Source organism: Catharus ustulatus, chromosome 6, assembly GCF_009819885.2.
Source record: "Catharus ustulatus isolate bCatUst1 chromosome 6, bCatUst1.pri.v2, whole genome shotgun sequence".
NCBI classification, from domain to species: domain Eukaryota; kingdom Metazoa; phylum Chordata; class Aves; order Passeriformes; family Turdidae; genus Catharus; species Catharus ustulatus.
Window position 1 is genome coordinate 37,612,714 of NC_046226.1, and position 16,196 is coordinate 37,628,909.

General features: G+C 41.7%; 1 protein-coding gene across 1 annotated transcript in view; it reads left to right on the plus strand.

Moving 5' to 3' along the window:
• Nucleotides 1-7,132: 7,132 nt before the first annotated feature.
• LOC116998270 (cytosolic phospholipase A2 epsilon-like) overlaps nt 7,133-16,196 on the plus strand; it is a 32,099-nt gene continuing 23,035 nt past the window's right edge. Inside the window, exons 1-3 of the mRNA XM_033063789.1 lie at nt 7,133-7,309; nt 7,412-7,831; nt 9,042-9,131. Of these exons, the coding sequence (XP_032919680.1) occupies nt 7,133-7,309; nt 7,412-7,831; nt 9,042-9,131 (687 nt within the window). The remainder of the gene's footprint in view (nt 7,310-7,411; nt 7,832-9,041; nt 9,132-16,196) is intronic.

Consider the following 16,196-nt stretch of genomic DNA (forward strand, 5'->3'; position numbering starts at 1 on the left):
AGCAAGGATTTTTTGCTAGAAATAACATGACAAGCTAAACATAAAAGATAATCTGAGACTTCATGTGAAAAATACACATTTTATATAGTTCTGAATTTAAAAGTTTTATTAGACCAGCAGTATTTAGTTTTTGAAAATTTCTTGCAGACTACTGTTTCAAGCCATATTGTGAGTTCTGAGTTATGAGTTATGCACTCTTCCAGTGCAGGTATAACTATCTAATCCATGGCTCTACTTTCCACTGAACATTCATGGTATTTAAATGATCCAGCTCAGTATCCATGTCCTGTTAATTTCAGTGCTTTTCATAATATTTCTTGTTATTATAAGATGGGGTGCTGTGAGAATTGAAACATCAAAAACTGAGAGACAGGTTTTGTGGTCAGAGGGCAAGCTAAGTGCTTTACACAGATATCCATGTATAATTCATGGGTACTCTCATGGCTTTGTCAGTCCCTGCCTGTCTAAAAACAACATGGGATATATGCAACTGCTATAAATGGCACTAGGTAATTTGTTGAAACTGCTTATTTTTGAGGTGAAGACCAAAATAATTATTTGCTTTAGAACAATTTTAATAGGACAAATACTATGTAAATCAGTTTCATCAAAACAAAGATACTAATCTAAAATAAAAAGATATAATGCTTCAGTCAGTATCGGTTGCCCTTAATTACTTAAAATGTAAATAAAATGCATCAGCTTGTCTGTGCTGAAGTAACATGTATTGGCAAACACAGAACTATGAATAATGTATCACAGCAAAAATAGAAAATTAATTTTTAATTCAATATGAAATATGAACTTCCAAAAGGCTGAAATATTCTCTTTTTTCTTGCTATCATGATCCCTCTCTCTTCCTTCAGTCATTCCTTTCTGCCTTGTCTTCCTCTATCTTTTGCTGTCTTTGGTCTCCCCTGCTCACCTCTGATGACCTCAGCTGCCTTAGGGGTGCTGTGTCTTTACCCTGGCTGCTTTTCCAGGCCCTCACACCTTCATCCAATTTGCAGCCTGGGTTCAAACCTCTGGTGTGCTGAAATGGCTGTTTACTTGTTGGTGCTCATCAAGGGCTCCCCTCTTTGTGATCTCTGTTGCTGAGTCACCTGGTCCCTCTCGGCATTGCCTCTCCTCTGTCCCAGCTCCACTTCCCTCCCAGGCTCCCCTGGTTATCATTATGACAACCCCATTTGGTGTGACACATATGTTTGCTTCTTCTCCCAGCTGCACATCTTACAGCTGAAGTTCTGGGCACCCTCAAGACCTGCAAATGAAGTTCCTACCCCTGCCAACCAAGTCTGATGACACCAAATATCAAGAAGCCTGCTTCTCTCTTCCCATTCCTGCCTTTAACTATACCCCTTTTCTTCCCCTGGTGTTTTCTTGTTTGCTGGTTTAACAGTGGGAAGCCCCTTCTGTTCTTGGTGTGCCACTGAGGTGTTCTCTGCTGCACCTGCCAGGGTGTTTGTTCCACCTCCCAGCAGAACACCTGCAGAAGATCCTTGTCATCTGTGCTTGCAGGCCAGCAGGGAGGTTTTGTGTGGCTCTGTCTGCTGGCATTTTTTCATTCTGGTTCAGCATTTAATAGGGTATGTTTCCTGTGCTCTGACCCTGGGCTCTACTGAAGCATTACAAGAATGAGGTAACAGCTGCACATGTGGGCATTTGAAAGTGCTTTTTGGTTTTGCAGTTTGGGAGTGTCCCTTTTTACAGGAAAGAGGAGTGACTTCATGGAATTATCTCTTTGAGGAAGAAAACTAGGGGAGAGAAGCCCTGCAAAAATCTAGGCCCATGCTGTATCATGGCATTAATACCAGCAGCAGTTAATTTGATTTTTCCTAAATGTTTTAATAGATAGAGCTCTTGGTAAACGTGGTAATAGGAGCTACAAACACTAACATGCTGACCTCCTTAGTTGTAATTAATATGTTTTGATTCTTTTCTGTGTCTGTCTTTTCCTTCTTACCTACTCATTATCTATAGTAAGTGAAGGGATTAGCATGCAATTGCAGCTCTGCCCCAGCCCTTCCGATTATCACAAAGGTGTATGAGGAGCTGGGCAGCTCAGTGGGGTGACTCAGAACCACAGGAACCTGAGGAAAGCAGCAGTGGGATTCTTTAACCCTCACGAGGCATGTGAGAACTCAGGCAGTCCTACTGGGTGAGTGCCACTGAAGAAACAGGAGCCAATGTGATGGTTGGCAGCAGCATTTTGTGCTGTTCTGTAGCGCAAGGAGTGATCAAGCAAGAGATTATTGCAAACATTCTGAATGAAATAGTCATTCATGAGACTGCAGGTTGCACCATGTGAGTGATAGAAAATGTGTTTGCCACAGCAGATACAGGAGAATGTGGGTGGTAGAACAGGAGTCCTCTCTTAGAAACCCTGTGCTAAAATGTAAAGCTCTGCTGTGCATGTGCAATATCCCACTGCCTTACTAGAGTGATAACACTGCAGAGGAGGCCATCAGAGCCTTATTTCCTCATGGCCTGGTCATGGTATGCTGATCAGCAGTTAAAATGGCTGAGTTCTGTGTCATTCATGCCACTGAAGCTTTGTACCTTTGAATTCCTCCTGAAAATCTCTCCCTTGTAGGGCTCCTGCTGAAGCCCAGCGCTCCTGCAGTATTCAAAAAGTACTTCTCCAGCACTCCTCCCACACCTCCAGCTCATGATACCAAAATTCTGGGATGTGACATCTTGTCATGTCTCATGCTTGGGTCCTGAGGTCTCCTTTACGCTCCCTCCAACCCACTATTGTTTATCTCCTTTTTTCCATGCAGCTGGACCCATCCAGATGTCACAGCCTGATCTCAGCTGCCCTAACGCTATTCATGCTTGTTCCAAATATGACCAAACCTCCATCGTTCAAACCTGAAGCTTCTGGAGGAACAATTACAGTACACAGGAAATATGAGACAGGGGCAAGATTAAGAACGATTAAGTACAATTAAGATATTATAAAATGTGAGGAGGGAGAAAGGATAGAAGAAAAAAAATTATAATACCCAAGAAAAAGTGGAAAATGGCATTTTAGCCATGAGGAATTGAGATGGACAAAGAAAGAAAACATATACTTTGAAATCCAAGAAGTCAATTGTAAAGAAAATATGCTGGGAATGGAAAGAGGAAAAGAAAGAGGAAATCAGGAACTAAAAGGTAGGAGACACAAACATTTAAAACAGAGATAAAATTATATTACTTCTCTGTTTTTTTCAAAACAGTCTTAATAGGCTGGTCCTTTAAAAAGAAAAGCAACTAAAAATCTCTAATCTAGAAAAGCAACTAAAAATCTCTAATCTAGAAAATTTCATGGCACTAAACCTTACTGCTGAGGTTCTGACCATGGTTCTGACCATCTGGGCTTACCTGATGTGCACACTGTGAGTACTTCCTAGCTCCCAGCTCTCCCTACTTTTCTTCTGGCCTTAAACACTGTGAAAAGATGGTTCCTTGGCCCCCAGCAGTCTAACTTTTCCTGCCAACTACTGCTTATTGCAGCTTCTCTCTCTGCTGATAATCTCTTTGTTCCCTTGCTATTTCCTTTCTTCTGCTGAGGAAATGGAGCATCTTTAGAGTCTGATAACTATCAGGTAAGAAGCTGCATGTTTCTTCATATATTAATACGTACTTTTAAATCTTGAGCAAGCTGTTTCTTCAATTTTGCAATTTCTGCCATTCAGCTGGATGACACCCAGTCTTAAAAGCAACTCCTGCTCCATATTCCTCTTGAGCTGCATTTATTTTAACTTTATATCTCCTTTGTAAATATAGGGTATAACTATGTTTTGATATTTAACAGATGATATGACAGCCTAGAATTTGTTGATGATTAAATGCTTTGGTCCCACATACAGAAAACCATTCAGAAAATCCTTCACAGGTGTTTAACAAACACCTTTTCTAGTCACTCAATCTCTAGTCCATGATCTCTGCTGGTGCAGGAGTTGATGGCCTGTAACCCACTGTTGGGTTTGGGCATGAGGAGGAAGAACTGTGCTGGTCATATTGCACTTGTGCTGGTTTTCAGCTCATGGGAAATATGATAAATTTGCATGTCTGCAGAAATGTGGAGAACGAACTGATTCAAAAAGCTTTGGGAACTGCTCTTGTAGAGCTGTAGTCTTGAGAAACTTTTTCCAAGTACAGTAAAACATCCCAAAGTGAGAGAACTCCAGGCACAGGGGACTTTCTCACTCTAGAGGTAACCACTGCAGAGTCTACATTTGTAACATGCAGAAAATCTGAGAGAAATAAAACAGAGTATAAATTTACACTTCAATTAGGCAGCTCTAAGACTGGTATGGTAAGTTCTGGGCTTCATGCAATGCATCAGTAACTGTAACATGAAAGAAATGTGTACAGGCATTTAACCGTGAGTACAGTGATGTACAAAGTCATTAATGATGGTAGCCTCTCTACAGGGAAAGGAACACCTCTCAGTATCAGAGGTTTGTTCTAGTTATATGATAGATGCATACAAATGCTGATGCATTTATACAATGGATATAAAGTGCCATATTTTTCTCACTATAATCTTAACAAGAATACATTCTAGTAGTTTTACACGTTTTGGTTTAAAATTTATTTCCCAGAAGATTCATTTTCACTTGTTTCAGGGGTAAGATAACAAACAGCAGTAATAACCTGTCTCCTGTGAGTTTTCTCTCCTGCTCCAAATCTCCTTCCTTCACTAACTGCACAAGTGATGGCGTAAGACATCACTCTGTCCTGCAGGGAGAGGATGTAGCTGAGCCAGAACTCCCCTCTGACTGCTCTCCAGAGCTGTTTTTTGTATAGAAGTACTTGTATGTCTGAGAGTAGTGAGGTGGTCACAGCCAGTCCTGGTTTTGGTTCTACCATGTTAGAATAAACTCAGGCTCATTTTGCCTAGCCTGTTAGAGGCTAGGCAAGCATATATTGCTGCAAGGCATTTAGGAGAACACTGGATGTCAGTGGTTTTGGTCCAGTCCAAGATTCTAGTTAAAAGGAATCACAGAGCTACATTTGAACTTTTTGAAAATGTTGTCATGTAGCTCCATTTCTCCACAGCCCGTCTCTGCAGTCAGATGTAATACAGGTTCCTTTGCCAAGTGCACGATGCTTCTGCAAACTGCGTAGCAGGGTGAGTAGGAAACCTAAGCAGTAGAGGAAGTAAAAGGTTGTGCTGGTTTTGGCACATTTGGTGTGATAAACAGATAAAACTGTGATATCACTATGCTAAAGAAATAGTGTGCAATTTGCTGCCAGGGAAACTACGTTTAGATCTTTGAAACAGGTGAGTTATTTTCCTTCATCTATCCTTTAATTACTGAAATATGTAATGTAAAGAAATAAAATATTTCCACTTGAAGCATCTGCTTTTCATTCTCCAAGCTGAAACCACCCAGCTTTGTACATTCAGATTTTAAATGAGATGGCACTAATTCAGTTGTTAATGAGAACCTTGCCATTTTCTTTCTTTATGTTGTTCCCTGTGGAGTGACTCAGCTGGGAACAGAGTACCTTGATTTAGCTGAAGGCTGTACAGATCATTATAGATAACCAAGTGTGCCTGTAAAGGGGAATTCACAATTCACTCTGCAGAATGGAAGTCTGTACACAGAACCCATCTTTCTTCTCCACAAGCTTCCTTGAGGACAGAGAATCTCAGCTTTTTTTTAAGCTTCACCAGCTTTAAAGGGATTTGTATCACTTACTCACTTATCATCAGTTACTCTAATGGTTCTTTGAACTAGACAGCCTTGGGAAAGTTGTTCTACTCTAATGATAGGTATTCTGGTATTTTTAGTATCCCATGGCAGGTTTTCCAAGGTCAACCAAGTATTCCTTTCTGACCAAATAAAAAAAAAACAAAACAAAACCAACACCCCCCCCTGCCCCCAATGATTGTTGTTTTGTAAATTAAGCTGCAAAAGGAGTTCTCCAGGATGTAGCTCAGAGTGTCCGTGACCTGAGGCCAAAAGATGCTTTTTTACTTCCAGTGTGGGCAGAGCTACTTTTCATGCTGGGAATGCAGATGCTATGACACAGCTTACTGTTACTGGAGCTTCTAGTTTGTTATTAATTTGTTTTTCTGTGTTTGAAGATGGTAATTTCCATTGGGTAAGCCTGAAGATGTTAATCTGCTCTTTGGTTCATGTTCTTTGGTTGAACAAATCTCTGTAAAATAAAAGTGGTAAAGCTTAACCACTGGATACTGTATTCCATTCATCTTGACAGGAGTTTCCCCACAGTTGTCATTTAAAGTTCAGTCTATAAAATGTTTAAAAGCATAAGTCTTTTTGCACAGTATTATGTATTCCCTTGTTACTTTTTTGCTGTATTTAAGGTACTGCTGGGTGCAGCAGTAGTCCTGGGTCATGCCTGGAGCCATAGGCATTGACTTTAAGACCTCTGCTAGCCCCAGCAAGCATCCCCCTCCTTCTGCCCTGCTGTCCTATCCCACTCCCATGCTGCTGCTCCAGCCTGTCAATCACCTCCTCTACTCACAGCTCACCTGCAAAACGAAGCCACAGCATGGCCTCTCTCCCCTGGCAAGAAGGAAGGGGAGCAGCCCAGGAGGAGCTGGGAGCTGCTTGCCCATGGAGTGATCTGTCAGGGGCTGGGGAATGGCCATCTCCAGGGAGTGCTCTGCAGGCACTGAGCTCAGGTGCCCCCACCCATGGGACACACTGACCAAAGTGCACAGGGCTGTGCCAGCATGCCGGTTATTCAGACGCACAGGCCTTTTTCAGGGTCCAGCTCCCCCCAGACAGGAGCTGTCCCTGCTCAGGGCAGGGAAGAAGTGGGTTTGAAGGACCAGCCCTCGGTGGCAGCACCCTCCATGCTGGGACTCTGCACACACAGAAAGGGTGGCAGAAGGGGACTCTGCGCACACAGAAGGGGTGGCAGCAGGGCAGGACCCGGGGGGCAGGCGCAGACTGGGAGAGGTTCCCAGCCAGAGGTAGGTACCACATTCCTTTTGCTGTGGTGCTTGTGCTGTAAGGTCCTTCCCTGGAGCAGTCTATCCTTGGTGCTCCACTGCCTTGGCAGTGGGAGGGGAGTCCTTTACTTAGAGATGAGATGGGTGGGGCCTCAGGTAATTTTATAAAATAACAAGTCATTGACTCCCACAGGAGTACATCCTGCAAACATGTCTTGGGAAGTGCTGCCAGTGGAGGTACCTGGAGATACTGAAAACGTGTCTCTGGAACTGCTGCCCACAGAGGGACCAGGAGTAAATCCTGAAAACATGTCTCTAGAGCCACTGCCCACAGAGGTGCCAGGAGAAGAGCCTGAAAATATATCTCTTGAATTGCTGCCCATGGAGGTGCCAGGAGCAGATCCTGAAAACATGTCTAAAGGATTCCTGCTCGTGGAGGAGCCAGGACTACATCCTGAAAACACGTCTAAAGGGTTCATGCTCATGGAGGAGCCAGGAATAGATCCTGAAAACATGTGTAAAGGATTCATGCTCATGGAGGAGCCAGGAATAGATCCTGAAAACATGTCTAAAGGATTCATGCTCATGGAGGAGCCAGGAATAGATCCTGAAAACATGTCTAAAGGATTCATGCTCATGGAGGAGCCAGGAATAGATCCTGAAAACATGTGTAAAGGATTCCTGCCCATGGAGGAGCCAGGAGTACATCCTGAAAACATGTGTAAAGGATTCCTGCCCATAGAGGAACCAGGAGTACATCCTGAAAACATGTCTAAAGGATTTGTGCTCATGGAGGAGCCAGGAGTAGATCCTGCAAATATGTCCCAAGAATTGCTGCCCATGGAGGTGCCAGAAGCCCTCTGTTACATGAGTAAAGGGAAGACCATGATACCATCAAATGCACTAGAGGTAAGAAAGCATCTTTTAAGTTTTCTTTAAGGTACTCTGCATTAGACAGAAAACAAAATCCTGGTTTGTGAGTGGGTTTGTATTCAAGCTAGTGTGCAAATTTGCTGTCTGGTGGAACTGTACAGCAGTTCCTCTGCCTGAAGGAGATTAAGGTGGAACTTTCTCTTCAAGGCTGTCAGTAGAAAAAGTCCTGAATCCACTGGAACCAAAGATCTCGTCTTCGTAGACAAAATGAGAGAAGCCAGAGTAGTGTAGGGACAGAAAAAGATAAGAAAGGGGGAAAATGAACAGGTGAAGAAACTTTCTTCAGGGGACTGAATTGTCAACATTTTTTCTTTTGCAATTAAATGCTTTTATTAAAAATTTTATATTTCTGTATAAACAGCAAGATTTTGACATATAATAATGTGTCAAACCCATTTTTTTTGTTGTTGAAAATGGGATGAGGACAGGATAGAGACCAGGAATAGAGAATTTAATTTCACTTACACATTCCCTTTTGGTTCCAAATTTTTTCATTTTGCTTTGCATTCTCTGCATTGTTTCAAGATTGGCATTTAGTTTTAACTGTAGTACATTATGCATTGTTTTGTGTGCTCTCTGACTGCATGGAGGCATATCACTTCAGGAAGTGCCTTGGAAATAGAAATGGAATATTTTCAACATTTTTTGTAGAAACCGTCCTTTAATGGTGCTCTACAAAGTGCTTTAAAAGGGAATGTTGTAGAAGTATTTTGGAACTTCTCTTTCCTGAAAAAGATTGAAACGTTATACTGAAAATTTTGCAACTGCAGTGTTTCACATTCTGTGTTCAAACTCACAGAAGATATTCTGGGGTATTTTAAACTGAGGTTTAATATTGCTAAGAGCTGGAGCAGATTGCCAAAAGATCACATTCAAAACAAAAAGGAAATCTTTTCTACTGGATAAATGTAGAGACACCTTCTAGGTATCTAACAGCTGTGATGGCCTTCCTTGATTTTCTCATTGAAAGGGTGCCTCTGACATGGATTTTGTGCCAGTGTGCACCAGAACATGTGATGGTTTGTTCATGAATCTGAGTGCGGTAACACAGCTGGGTGTAACCGGCAGCCCTTCTAATCGAGGTTTCATCATCAATTATTGCAAAGAGAAATTATTTATCTATCCTGATAATGCTGCTGCTGTTGTTTAGCATTATCATTTATTGTTTCTTTCTTACTTTCTTCAGGATGGAAACTCAGGCCTCGGTTCCTTGGGAGGTGGTGAATGGCAAAGAAGGAAAGATGATGGTACTGGGCCAGACCAAGGTGATTTCAAGGTATTAAGAAAAAGAGAATTTAGAACCAAAAAGTGCTAAGGGTTTTGTTTTGCTCCAAAGGGGAGAAGGCTCAGGTAGATAAAGAACGATGGCAGCAGCTTGAGTGTTACAAGGGAAATTTCCCTTAATCTATTGCTTGAGTAATTTTATTCCTCTTACGTTTATGATTTTCATAAAACATAGAATGGTTCAGGTTGGAAGACACCTTTAAAGGTCATCTTGTTCTAAATTCCTGCAATAAGCAGAGACACCTTCAAGTAGATCAGGCGACTCAGTTTGCATAATTGCTTGTTTTATTCCTCTGTTACATTTTATTCGGAACGGGCTGCATAGTTACTATTTTAATGTCTCACTTACTTGTAAAACAAATCCACTGGTGAGCTTTCTCTTCCACAATACTTTTTTTAATTGAAAGAGCCAAAAGTAACAATGAAACATGCTCTGCTGCAATGGCTTTGGTAGCGTGATCTCCATCCCTGCAATTTATGAGGGAGTCCTGGATTATTAAACCCTGATCTTTCACAACTTCTGTGCTCCATCAGGAAAGAAACTGTTGTGGGATTCTGTAAAAGGAGAGGTGCTTGAATGTGCTAGGGCTATTTCTTGTGCATGAGTGTCACTCAAAGATTTTTTTTTGTTAGAAATTATTGGTTTTGATGGGAGTTCCCATTCTGCTACTGTACAGTGAGTCTGGGCATTATTTCCTATCTGTCAATGGAGAAGTTTAAGAGAGATTCGTGTAACAATTTTGTCCCATGAACTGCCTGCTTCTGAGGCAGATAATTCAGTGAAGATTTGTGCTATAGTCCATGCAGACAAATTCTACTGAGGTAAAATGAAGCTGAAAAGAATCTTTGTGTGAAAGTTGAAAACATAATGTGAACAGGCAGACAGGTGAGCTTTGTGATAAGCTACTCACTAGGTAGTTCTGCTGCAATTTGGGTCCTCATGAATTTAAACAAATTCTTATTCATATTCACGGTATTTTTTTTCACATGCACTCTTCAAAATTTAGCTATTGTTTTCCCAGTATTCAGGTTATTACTATTAAAAAAAATTAGTGGTGTTAAAAGATTATACTGTATAATATTGTATAATACTGGATATATTATATAATTAGTCTATGGTCTTTGTGGCATTTCATCTTGCAAATATTTAGGTTACAATGTCTGGTATCTCCAGCCTGGGGAGGTACTAAAATTCTGGACCATGTCTAGGATGCAGAATTCTGTAGATAGTAAAAACAGGTGAAAAAAATTATTGATCAGTTTTTGGTATAATATCTATTCCTTACAAGGGATCAGGAACTTAAAAGCATGATGGGAGAAAGAAAAGATTTGAGCTTCTGGGTTATAATTACTTATGATAATTATACATATGACAAGTAACTTCTTGTCTCCATTTCTTAATCCCACACAATGATGTGTTTGTTTTTCCATTGTGTGCTCAGGATATAGACTTAGATCAACGACATACATTTAAGGGTCATGAAATTTCAAGGGGACAGATGTGACAGTAGCGAACCAAAAGAATCATCTGATATATCCATAACCTTCTTCTGGACCACTATATTGGTCCTGTCTCACACTGAAGATAATTTGTTGCATTATAAAATTACAAAATTCATGACAATGCACTGGTAATAGACTGAGTTGGTTTTGCATGTGGTTACAAAGGCACTGTTTTCTTCTGTGTTCAGAATTCTGTGCTCCATCTTATGCACTTGCATGATGACTATTCAGCTACATCAACAATCACACATTCATGTAAAGGATGCATATACATTTTTCTCTCCTCCTAATTTTTTTCTCAGATATTAATTTTTCATCACTGAAACTACCAGAAGACTTAAATATGAGGGTCTCTGCCTGCTCAGAGGCTGTCTGTTACAAACCTGTGACAGCATTTTCCAGTGACTGCATGTGTCTTTACACCAACATGCTAATTTCTATCTGCATTAAGAAATCTGTATTATTCAGGCCTTGACTGGTACTTAGACCCATACTAAAGTAACAGGCAGAGCCAGCTCTGGTATTTCAGACATCAGTGTTTATACCAAAATATTTGAGGATTGCAGCAGGTCTTGTATAATAATGCATGTGAGGGAAGGGAGGGGATCAATTGAATGCATGGTTCTAAATTCACCATGAGCCATGTTTTAATAAGGCTAAGATGCATCATATCTCAGGTCAAGTCATACCTCATTTCCCTGCCACACATGATAACCTTGTGCTATCAGGGTTTGTGCAGCTGGGATAGCTGCAGCCCCTAAACGGAAGAGGGACAGGTTAAACTCTCATGTTTGTACAAAGCAGGAGCTCTGTATTCTGCTGGGTTTTGGAAGTTGGAAGCAGCTCTTGAGATCATGGGAAGAGTGAGAAGCTGCCACACTGCAGAGCAAGAGTAGGAGCAAGTTGTGACATCTGCTTCCGATGCAGGCTGGGCTCAGTAATGTGGACAGGAACTGAGGCAGGCAGGAGGGCTGGGTCTGCGCTGACACCAGGCTCCTTGGCATGGGCTCCTGGACTCCCACAGGGGCCAGAGCCTGCTGTCAGGAACAGCCCCAGGCTCAGCAGCAGCTGGAAAGGCAGGAGTCAGCAGCTCCTGAGCCACCCCCAGCCCCACAGTGCTTGCAGCAGCATGGCTCCATGGTCTGAGCCCAGCTGCCTCCTCTGCCACCCTGAGTGTTGGTGTGGGGTTGCCTAAAATACAGACTGCTGAAATTACACATTCCAGCACACCTCCCACTTCAAAAATGAACCTCACAGAATCAAATGAGGCCACTTCCCATCAGCTCAAAACTTTGAAATATGGTTTGTCTAATCCATATTTGACATAAAAAATGCAAAATATCTGTACCTGAGACAGACCTATAAATGTCTTTGAGAACTGGTAGTCAGAAAGAGAGATTTCCAGAGGGTGATGCATGTCCTGTAGTAATGTCTACCTTAGGATGAGAATCCAGAAATGTTCAACAGCTGTTAGATGTAAACACTAATTTTACAGCTATCTGGAATTAGGCATAAAGAGTCTCAACCCTCTGTTGGTTCATGCTCAGTATAGTTTCTTTTTGTCATATTTGTTCTACTTAGAGAGGGCAGAGCACTATAAAAGGGCTCTGGGGTTTTTTACAGATGGATTATCCCATTGCTCTGGGTACAATTTTACGTAGGGAAATGATTTTGAGCGTGCAATTGAACAGTTTAAGTTTTCAAATATACGTATTTTTCAAAATCTGAAGAAGTCTGATTGCTAAACTTCTGCAAAGGTAATGTTAACAGTACTGAAAGGGCTATGTAACTAGCCTGAGTTATCAATCAAATAATATATCTCTGCAGATTTATATAATGAGTAATAGAAATAACAAATAATGCTTTTATTTATTAAATGTAATTATACATCTCTGCATTTATGGGATCGCTGTGCAGTGAGAGTATCCATCTTGTGCTGATCAGTATTTGAGGTTTTGTTATTTGGAAATGTCTTTCAAGCACAGTGTAATGTGCTTAGTCTCATTCCTCAAAAGTTTTCTAAGTCCCACAATGAATATATGTATGAGGAAGCAATCATCTGAAGGATACAATTCTTGTGACCTTGCATATACCTGTCATGTTCCTGTGGATGTGGAAAAATTTCCCCTGCTGGAACCAGGGTTACCATCACTGTATGCCTGAAAGAGGCTTTTCCATCTGAGTGTGGATATTTTTATTTCACTGATATCCAACCAAGACTTCTGTTGCTCCTGGTGGAAAGGTGGTCTGATTAGAAGGAGGAATGTTACTAATAATACCCATGAAGCACACAGCTTGTGAAAAGCACTGCTGTGGCAGCAGTGATCATCAACATCACCAGCATGAACGTGTGCAGCCCCATAGCCCTGAGCTGAGGTGCCCTCCCCAGCCTGGAGGAGGAGAAGGAAGGAAGCAATTAGAGCATCTCTTCCATCATGGAACCTGATTTTGTCAAGAACGAGGAAGAACTTCAGAGAGGTGCCCAAGAGCAGCAGGTCTGGGCAGCCTGCCACGGGGGATCCCGGCACATCCCACAGCATCCCACGGCTGTAGCAAGCTGGGGCAGGGATTGCTAAGTGATGTTCACAGCCTGGAGCATCCTGACTGCAACTGTAAAAACCTCGCACACTCCCTTTAAGGACACCTGACCCTCAGACAGCTCGAGATAGACTTTCACACACCACCAGCTCTAGATGCACCATCAGCAGGGAATGATTTGGTCCCTGGCTACCATCTACTTAAATTAGCACTTGGAGTTGAGGAAAGAATTGCCCTACAATATCCTGGGAGTGATTTCATCTCAGCAGAATGCTTCTCCAGGCCAGGAATGCAGGAATACCTTAGACAAGGCAAGGAAGCTGTCTTTGCCAGGAAAGGCTGCTGAGCTAGTAGATGACATAGAAACAGGAAGAAGAATTATTACTAGGTGATTGCAGGAAAAATGTGTGGATAGAGAGGAAGTGTTTTTTCATGGGTTACATAGATGACATGTTTTTTTTTCAGGTTGGTGTGTAGAAATGGCTTTTTCAGCCGTTATAAAAGTAAATTGATTGTGCTGAAGGTGTTTTTAAATCTTTTGTGATCTTTGCGGGATGGTTTGTGGAACAGTATGCAGTGCAGTGGTACTGAAATAGGTAATGGTACCAGAGCACTGTGGCACATAGTTTTCTTTGCTTCCTCACCCCGGTTTTGCACCCAGCATGACAAAGACCACCTAATCATGAGACCAGGTGGAAGACATTCCACATTTCATGTAGAAAAGCAGCATCTCAGTACCTGGTTGGAGGATACCTGTTTATTGATGGTGATACTGTTTTCACACACACAAACTGAATATGAATTTCAGGATCTCTGCGTTATTCTTCTGTTAGTTTGTAACTGCTTTGGATATATAAATACCAATCTACATTGGTATTTACTGTTACCAATCTACAATTTATATTACATATAAATACCAATGTAAAAAGAGCAACAATCAAGTTCTGAGGCTGTGTTGGCTGCTCCTGAGGGCTCAAGAGTAAGTTCTCTTCTCTGGATCAGTGTTGTTGGATGATTGGTGCTTGTTTTGAGAAGGCAGCTACAATATTCTGCTATCTGATGGACAATCTATGCTAAACCAAACACCTAACACTAGAAAAATCCCTGAAAAGCATTCAGCCAGCACTCATTTGACTGTACTGTTGTGGAATTGCATCACTGGGGTAGTCTACAATAAGTGAAGGGATGAATGTTCATACTATTGATAACACAAGCTGGAAAGATGTAGCTAGCAATCGTTCATACTGGCAGAGTCTGTTAGATGGAGAAGCCTAAAGGCTGAAGAAGGAAAGCTGCTAAGAGAAAAGCAAGTTAAACACACAAGGTAAGGAAGTAGAGTCACCCTCTGGTGTCAGGGACTCTTGCCTCATTAAGGAATCCTGCCGTTTTAGAGCTCCACAGCCACTTGTGATGTGGCAGGATGTATTATACAGCTAAACTAGTGGAGTAATTTACAGCAGTGCTTCTTGAGATGGATGCATGCCACGCATACTTACATCTGAATATAAGCACAACTTTAAAGAGGGCTGGGATAGACCTGCAGAGGCACAAATGTTCCAGGAATGCAGACAGCCTGCATCACTAGAGTGCTCGTGACAGAGAAATTTCTGTGTTCAAATTCTTACTCCTCAGCTGGGAGAAAGTGGAGCTCATTCACGTGAAAGAGGAATCCCTTACTTATACCAACATAGTGACTTAGTGCCAAGTATCATACCGTGTAGCTCTTTTTCTGGGAAACACGATAAAATCACAAGGAGAGACTATGAGGTCTGTTCTACATTAGATGGAGCTGCAGTTTGGAAAATATCAGTAAAACTTCATTTCCCTGGGATTTCAGAGAAATTAGCAGTGTACACCCTGCTCATGCGCTGGCACTTCAGAGTGCTATAATGCATGCAGCTGTGCTACACACACATCAGCACAAGCTGGGAAGCACCAAATTGGAGACAAGCTGACAAGTTGACAGTGTGCTGTGGTGGAAACCTCTCCGTATATGGAACCTCATTGCATAGCAGCAGCCTTTTTTTTTTTTTTTTGGTTAAAGATATCATAATAGGTGTTAAGTAAACACAATACCAGAACCCTTCTGTCTTTTGTTTTATACATGTGTGTCTGCTATTTTCTTTGTCTCTATAACTAGACCCTGCTACATCATAGTTGTCCCAGTTGCTATTTAAATACATTTCTTTTGTTTAAGATGTTACTGGAATTAATTAAAATAGCAAATCCTCCTGGGAGCAGAAGAACTAGCAAGGCCTGATCACTGGGTGAGTTCTGCTCTCCCTATTGTCTTTGCTACCGCCGCCAGCAGGTGCCAGGGCTGTCAGGACGACTGATGCCTGGCTCCTGCAATTTCCTCAGGTAACTGGCTGCTGGCATCTGCCTATCTGCAAGCACAAGTCCTGATTTCTGTAGCTTCTGCTAAGCCACTGATTTTATTTTTTTTACTTTATTAATATTTTTTTTTCCAGTAAAATTTCAGTCAATCCTTTTGTGAGTCCTGCATCTCTGAGAATTGATTTCCCCATGCCACATAGGGAAGATCTGGCTAGCATGCTAGAAAGTCATTGCATGGGAAGCAGGAAGAAGGTGATCAGATGGCAGAAACCATCTAATATTCCTTAAAAAAAAGAACCAAACTCAACCCAAGTTTTCTCCTATCTAAGAATCACAAATTGCTTTGCAAATAATGAATTCATTAGTTCTCACTCCAGCAATGCCACTTGTCAGAGGAAGTGTTGCTGGAGCTGACCCAGGAGCCAGCAGCCCCTTGTGCAATCTCTGGAGATAAATCCTTGGGAGAATTCCCCCCATGTTTATACAGATCCTAAGGAACAATGAGTTTCTGCCTTCTAGGGCATATGCTGAGGTGCCTAAGCTCATTCCTAACATGTGAATGTGGTGATCCACCTTTGCTAATTACCCAGCTGAGAAAATGCTAAATTAACAGGTTGTAGAGCTGTATTAACATGGCTATACTGTTTGTAAAATCTGAACCAGTGTCTTTGCATGGGGT